At 61.9% G+C, this 6,917-nt stretch overlaps 1 protein-coding gene across 1 annotated transcript; it reads left to right on the forward strand.

The window, feature by feature from the left end:
- Positions 1-239: 239 nt before the first annotated feature.
- On the forward strand, positions 240-6,912 carry TEKT1 (tektin 1; the record flags this gene model as incomplete). The annotated part of the gene is made up of 6 exons (XM_044656747.1): positions 240-528; positions 2,104-2,310; positions 4,759-4,924; positions 5,260-5,388; positions 5,688-5,831; positions 6,642-6,912. Coding segments are annotated over exons 2-6 (900 nt in total), but the record flags the coding sequence as incomplete, so codon positions are not given.
- Between the last annotated feature and the right edge of the window lie 5 nt (positions 6,913-6,917).

The raw sequence follows: 6,917 nt of genomic DNA on the forward strand, positions 1-6,917 counted from the left end.
CGCCCCTAGCCTAGGCCTCACCCCTGCCGTGACCCGCCCCCCCCTCCCGCCAGGCATTGATCCCGCCCATCATCTGCTTTGGGCCTCTCTGAGGGCGGGTGGGGCGGGGCAAGCCTAGTCCAGGCGGAGAAGGACCAGTCCGCCCCCGGCTTCTGATTGGCTGTTGGCAAAGGGCTCGTGGCCCGGATTGGAGGCGGGGATCCTCTCGGTGACAGGCTGAGAGACTGACCGGCTCCCAAGAGGACGCCTTCCACCAAGCCCTCGACCCTCCTAGTCCCGGCGGAGAGCGCCCGGAGCACCGGGAGGTCCCTTTTACGGACAGTAACCTGAGGCCCCTACAGACCGCGCGTTGGCCCGCCTCCGTTTCTGCCTCTGCCGGGCTGCGCGCGGGAGGCCGGCTCCAAGACCGGAACTCGGCCCAGTTGCCAGGGAAACGCGTTCCCGGCTACCATGGCGACCAGAGTGTTTGCGGGGCCCGGTGGCAGAGGCCGGGGCAGCTCCGGACAGTGCGCTCCTCAGCGCGCCTGGGTAAGGCCCGAGGGGCCTGCGAGGAGGGGCTGCGGCGCCCATAGAGGCCCGGGGCCGGGGCGGCCGGGGCGCCCCCCCCCCACTCCACGCTCCTTCCCCTCCTTCCCCCCCTCTTTTTCTCCCTCCCCTCCCGGATGTTGGAGCAGGGCGGGGGGAGAAGGTTGTGGCTTTGAGCCCGCGGGCGGCCGGGCGGCCGGCGTGCTCCCTAGCGGCCCCTCCCCCGGCGGGTCTCCTATCCAGCACCATTTCTTCTCTCTTGGATGCCAGATTGTGCTCCTCTTCGCCGGGACGCCGGGGGCCACTTGCTGCAGTAATTTGGGGTCTAGCGAGCTGCCTTTGGGCCAGGTCAGGGCGCGGAGGAGACGGGAGCAGCCCTGGGCCCTGGGGAGGGGCAGCCAGGGAGGCCAGGAATTCGGCTCATATCATTTGGGTTTGGAAGGCGCCTCTTGGAGGACGACGTTAGGGCGGGAGCAGCTTGGGGACCCAGAGCCTCTCCCCTCTCTTCCAGCGAGTCTCCCAGGTTGCACCGCGCCTCCTTGTGGCCTTTGTCTAGTTCCCGACCTCAGCAATGTCCCGACAGCCCTGGCTGCGCCCCAGGGGTGGCGGGCCCCTACTAGCCTCTGTATTCTTCAGACAGCTTCTCTCAACTCCTGGCAGCGCCCGAAGCCCCTGGGGGCAGCCCTCGAGTCTGCTGTGCCCACCCTCCCGGCCTCTTGGAACCGTCCTTTCCCCTTTGCCCTGGCTGCCAGGCCATTTCTCCCAAACACGCTGCTGCCTGAAATTCCCCTCCCCCTCGTCAGCTGGCCTGACTCTCTGGGTCTGCGCCAGCCTGTGCCCTGATGTTCCCTGCCCTGCCGCTTCGCAAGCTGGGCAAGGTTTAGAGCCCCTGCCCTTTGCCCCAGGAGTGGCTGCCACCCTATGGCTGGGCATTCTGACAGTTCTCCAGTTGTTGGCCCCAAGCCTAGTATGGGGTTGGGGATGGTGGGGGCAGTCGGTGCCCTTTAGGAAGGCTGGTCACTACTGGCCCAGGAGGCACAGTTTGCCATAGGAAGAGTCAGCCCTTGCTCTAGGCTCCCTTCTGTCTGGGCGCACTGGGGCGAGAGGGTGGGGCTAGAGAAGGCTTTGAGCCCTTGTCCTCACAAAGGGGACACCTGGGAAAGTGAGTGTCTCTCCAATCTCTGCTCTCCCAAACCTAGCAGTGGGGTACAAGAGTGTCCAAGGAGGTAGCTGCAAAGGCCCCTCAGGCCCCCGAGTAAGAATGCCCATTTCTGATGGAGGGACTCAGAGAGGGCTTCGTGGTGGAGGGAGCTTTCTGCTAGGCCTTAAAGGATGGCTCAGATTTCACCGAGATGGGGTTGGGGAGAGACTTGGGACTGTCACAAGCAAAGGCATGAGAGTTCATGGTGGAGATGAGTGAGGGTGTGTGGTTGGAGACATTGAGAGGCCAGTGCTGAGTTGTAAAGGAACTCAAAGGCTCAAGCTCTGGGCAGGGGGAGAATGAGGAAGACGGAGCTGACTGGCCCCTTTCGGGGACTTGCCAGAGCCTCCTGAGTTTCTGAAGTCTCTTCCCTCCAGGCCCCTGGAGAGCCACCATGGCCAAACTGCTAAATACACCTCCCAAATTCCTGGGCCCAGAGTGGCACATCTCTAACAAGAACCAGTACAACAGCGCCGAAGCTCAGCGCTCTAGGTCTGAGCGGCTCGTGGCTGAGAGCCAGAGGCTTGTGGATGAAATTGAGAAGACCACCCAGAGGACGCAAAGTGATGTCAACAAGAAGATAGGTAAGGGTCCCACTGGCAGGCGGGTACTGGGGTGGGCAGGACCCTTTACCTGCTCTTGGCCTCAGCTTTGTCCTCAAAAGATGTACCCATTGCCACTGGCCTTGGGGGAGGCCCTTCTTCCCCCCTGGGCTTTAGTCTTCTTCTCTGCGAGTGAAGAGATGTGCCTATTGCCATTGCCCCTCCCTACTCCCATCCCGGCCACTACTGACTTCTTGAGGGAGTTGGGTCAGGTATTCTCTAATGTCCCAGCCAACTCAAACAGTCTGAGATGATCCCTGAATGAAGCTGAGGCCCAGGGACCATGAACCTGGAGGGCTGGGGGCCCAGTAGGATCTGGGGGCCCAGGGAAGGCTGGAGCCTGGGAGTTGGACTCACTGGCATCTTGGCAATAGGACTGGCCAAAGGAAGACTTGCCAGGGAGGCTTATAGCCAAGGGGGAAGGCCTGCTTTGGACACATGGTGTGTTTGTGGGGCAATCCCAGGCAGGATCATGTGGCCCCTGAGCATCTTTGCCTTTGCCAGACACAAGGGGGTGGGGAGTGGGTTTCAGGTGAGGGCTCACTTTCTGCATGATCTTGGAATCAGAATTTAGGCTTCATAGAGGTCTTTTTGTCCCCTCTCCCCCAAAAGCCCCCATTAATCTGTTGACTTTGTTTATGTTCAAGAACAGAATTCAAACACTTATTGAAGATTTCTTATGGGCCTTGGGGGGTGTCCCCCCCCCCCCGAGAAATAAAGCCATTTCCTGTCCTTCTGTTCAGTCAATCTATGGGTCAATCCCCCAATGCTTTCACTATCCTCTTTGTGCCAGACTGCCTCGTGTTCTGATGCACTGACACAAAGCCCCAAGAGAAGCAAGTCCTGTCTGCCTTCAGCGAGCTGCCATGAGTGGCCATTCTGTGGGAAACTCTATTCACAGACTTAAGCACAGACACAGAAGCAAGGCCAAATCCTACCCAGGAGGGATTGGCCTCCTGTCCCAAGGGGGGGTGGGTTGAGCCGAGCTTGAGCTTGGAAGGGTCTGAGGAACTTCTAAGGGAGGAGAGCCTGTGGTCTGGACAGGGCTGAGGTAAACCTACAAAAGCTGGAGAAAGAGAGAGAGAAAGAGAATCAGAGAAGGAAGGCTCCCTGGAGGAGATGGTGTGTGGTTAGGGTTGGAAGCGTAGGGAGGGCATGGACAAGGTATGGTGGTAGAGAGGCATGGGGGGCATTGGTTTTGCTGGCACACAGGGCATAGGCAGAAGGCCAAGGAAGGAAAGGCAGAGCTAGAATGGGGGATGAGACTCGAAGGCCAGATTTTTCTCTGTTTGGTGGGGGGATGTCTCAGGCAAAGAGGTTCTGTGGAAAGGTGGATCCTTGTGGTGCTGGTGGGCAGAATGCACCAGGGGCCCGGGAGAAGGGGCCTCACCCATTAACTGAGTCCTTGCTGATGTCCCAGGGTCAGGGTTAGAGGGTGGGACACTGGAATGAACTGAAAAGGTAGAATGGGGCTAAATAGAAAAGCCTTCCCAGGGATCCCCCAAATTAGTGGTGGCAGCATATGGCCAGGAGCAGAGAGGAGGCCTCGAATATGAGAGACTTAGGTGTGGTAGTGAGAAGAGGGAACAACAGTCTGCCCTGGCCAGACCTCACCAGGGGCAATGGCTGTGGCCAGTTGGAGATGCCACAGTTTAAGAAAGATGTGGTTCCCTGGCCACTGGAGTGCCCAGGCCTGAGGAGGACAGGCAGAGGGTGACGGGGCCACCCAGGTTTGGTCTGGAGAAGAGGTGAAGGGTGCAGGAGCTGCTGCCGAGTTTTCGAAGGCCCCTTTGTGGAGAAGAGCCGAGGCTCGTTCCAGCTGGCCCTGGGGCGGGGTTGAACTAGGACAGGACATAGTAAGAGAAGGCCGATGGAGGCTGGGACAGGACAAACTTGGTGGCCCAGAGTGGAAGGGGCTGCTCAGGGCAGCCAGGTGGCCCCTCACTGGGCATCTTGTTCCAGTGAGAGCCGGGCCACGTGTCACTGCTTCCTGCCTGGGATCACTGAGATCCTGATTCTGAGGGGCTTCCCCATGAGGTGTAGAGGCCCAGACCCTGGGGTTATCCTTGAGTAAGTGTCTGTGTGCTCTGAAAAGGGTGCCGGGGGATTTCCCAGCTGGGGGGGGGGGGTCTGGCAGGCCAGTGGCCATGTGAGGCTGAGGACAGACACGAGCCTGGGCTCAGGAAGGCGGGATTGGGCCAGGGCCTCTGACAATCCAAAGAGATTGGGAGGCGGCGGCCCAGTGGAGAGCAAGGACTGTCTCCCTTTGGTCTGAACAGCGTCAGGCTTGCCTGGGGCATGGGAGGCCGAGGAACCCTTCTGCGATGCTGGGCAGGGCAGAGGCAGGGGAAGTGGCCTTCCTGAGATGGCCCAGCAGGCCTCGATGGAAGTCACTGACTGACCGCACAACCTCCTGCATGTGTCCTGCAGAGCAAAGACTTGACGAAATAAAGTTCTGGAAGAAGGAATTGGATGACAAACTCGATCAGCTTCTAAAGGAGACCGAAGCGCTGTTCTCGTTTAAGACGAGGCTGGAGAAGGCCATTGAGAAATACCAAGAGCCCTTGTTCATTATCCACAAGTGTATCGAGTACCGGTGGGTGACGGAAGGGGGAGGGAGGGGGGGAGGGAAGGAGGGAGGGGGAGGGAGGAACAGCTGGACAGACGCAGAGTGAGTGCAGAGGTGCCCCCACAGTGAGACTTGCCTGAGCTCCTCTCTTCCAGGGCTGGGAGGTGCTTGCGGGGAAGGAAGGGGGTCTTGGCTTAGCTTCCTTTCGGAGAAGTTCAAAGAGCTGAGCGAGCCTGCGGCAGCCGTGAATAAGCACCTGCCATGGCCAGCACCACGGCGGCCAGCAGGAGGCCGGCCCTGCCCTCCAGGAGCTCGCCTGCTCCCAGGGGAGACGATGCACGCCCCACCCTTTTCTTGGCCAGGGACAAACGCTTTGGGATCGACCTGGTGCGTGATGAGGTGGAGCGGGAGCTGTACAAGGAGGCCGAGGTCTTGCAGGGGGTCCTAGCCCTGCTCCAGCGCACCCTGGAAGAGACGGGGGAGCAGCTCAGGTGTGGACCCAAGTGCAAGCCCCCGCCTGGGGGCTTCCTGGCCTGGCCTGGCCTCCGCTAGACGGAAGGGGATCAAGCTTGGCGACCTGGGAGCTCCCCGTCTGGGGGCCCATTGGAGGAGGGAGGCCGGCTCCGCTTCTTCTGGGTCCACTCGCACCCAGATCCAAGCTCTTCAGGATTTCAGGAGTCCCAGCGTGGCAGCAAAGGCTGGGCTTGGAGGTGGCGGCCTGAGGGAGGGCGAGGGGAGGCGGCCCGAGCGGCCCTGGGGAGCCTGTGTGCGAGCTTCTGGCCTTCTCCAGGTTGAACCGAGCCTCCAGGTACAACCTGGAGAAGGATCTGGAGGACAAATGCGTGGCTCTGACCATTGAGGATTTCTGCTCGACACTCACCAACAACAACCCCGACATCTGTTATGCCAACAACCCTGTCCGGATCGAGCCCAAGTACGCGGGGGGGGGGGGGTGCTCTGAGGGCGACGGCTTGGCTGGCGAAGGGGCTCGGCCTGCCTTCTGGGCTCTGCCCTGGCCCTGGCTCGGCTGCTCCGGCAGGGATGGCCCCCGAGGCTAGGCCAGGCCAGAGCGGGTCTCTACAGTCTTCTTCGGGCCCTACTGCAGGGGCCAAATGTCCCCCAAAGGCTTTCGGAGCAGCAGTGACCCCGCAGGGCCGGGGGGGGGCACCCAGCCAGCTCCTCCAGGGGAGCCGCCACTGCCCGCCCTACCAGGTCTCCCTTCTTCGTGCCCCCCCAGCTTTTCGGACCCTTGGGGCCTCCCCTACTTGGAGAGTGTCCCAGGCCAAGGCCAGGTCTGACTCCGGCTTCCCCAGCCCTCCACCCGGTCACTCTGTGGCTCCCCCGCAATGACCCATCGAGGCCAAAGGTCTGCCCTGGCACCCCAGTAGGGTCTCAGCCAAAGGGCTGGGGCGCCCCCCTCGGGCTGGGAGCAGAGAAGGCCGGCAGAGGCCTGTAGGAAGTGGCCTCAGGGGCCGGCGCAGGCCCGGAAGGCAGGGGAGGCCCAGGCCAGAACGCTTTGCCGGGCACCGTGTGGGCATGGACGGTGGCTCGAGGCACAGGCAGGGCCCCGGGCACGGGAGCTGCTGCAGGTCTCTGGCTCGGCCGGTGGGGGTGGGGGGGGCGGAGGGTGCGTCTGCGGGTCCCTTTCTGGGCCAGTGGCTGATGCCCAGGGGGGGCGCCAGGCGGCCTGCCCTCTGCCCGGGGGGCACCCCCAGGAGGGTGCCCGCTGTGGCCTCCCCTCCAGCTCGGTGAGCGTGGACGACTGGGTGGAGTTCTCCAACATGAACGTGGAGAAGGCGGACCAGCAGAGGAACAACTCGCTGGCCCTGGAGGCGCTCATCGACCGGATCCTGTCCCAGACGGCCAACGACCTGCGCAAGCAGTTCGAGGCGGTCAATCAGGCCTTCCAGACCCAGATCAGAGAAACCAAAGAGGCCAAGGAGAAGCTGAGCACCCACCTGACCAAGGTAGGCGGCGCGGCGCGGCCTCCGCTTCAGCACCCCGGCCAGCGCGCTCCCTC

The sequence above is a fragment of the Gracilinanus agilis genome, chromosome 1 (assembly GCF_016433145.1).
Source record: "Gracilinanus agilis isolate LMUSP501 chromosome 1, AgileGrace, whole genome shotgun sequence".
Classification (NCBI taxonomy): Eukaryota; Metazoa; Chordata; class Mammalia; order Didelphimorphia; family Didelphidae; genus Gracilinanus; species Gracilinanus agilis.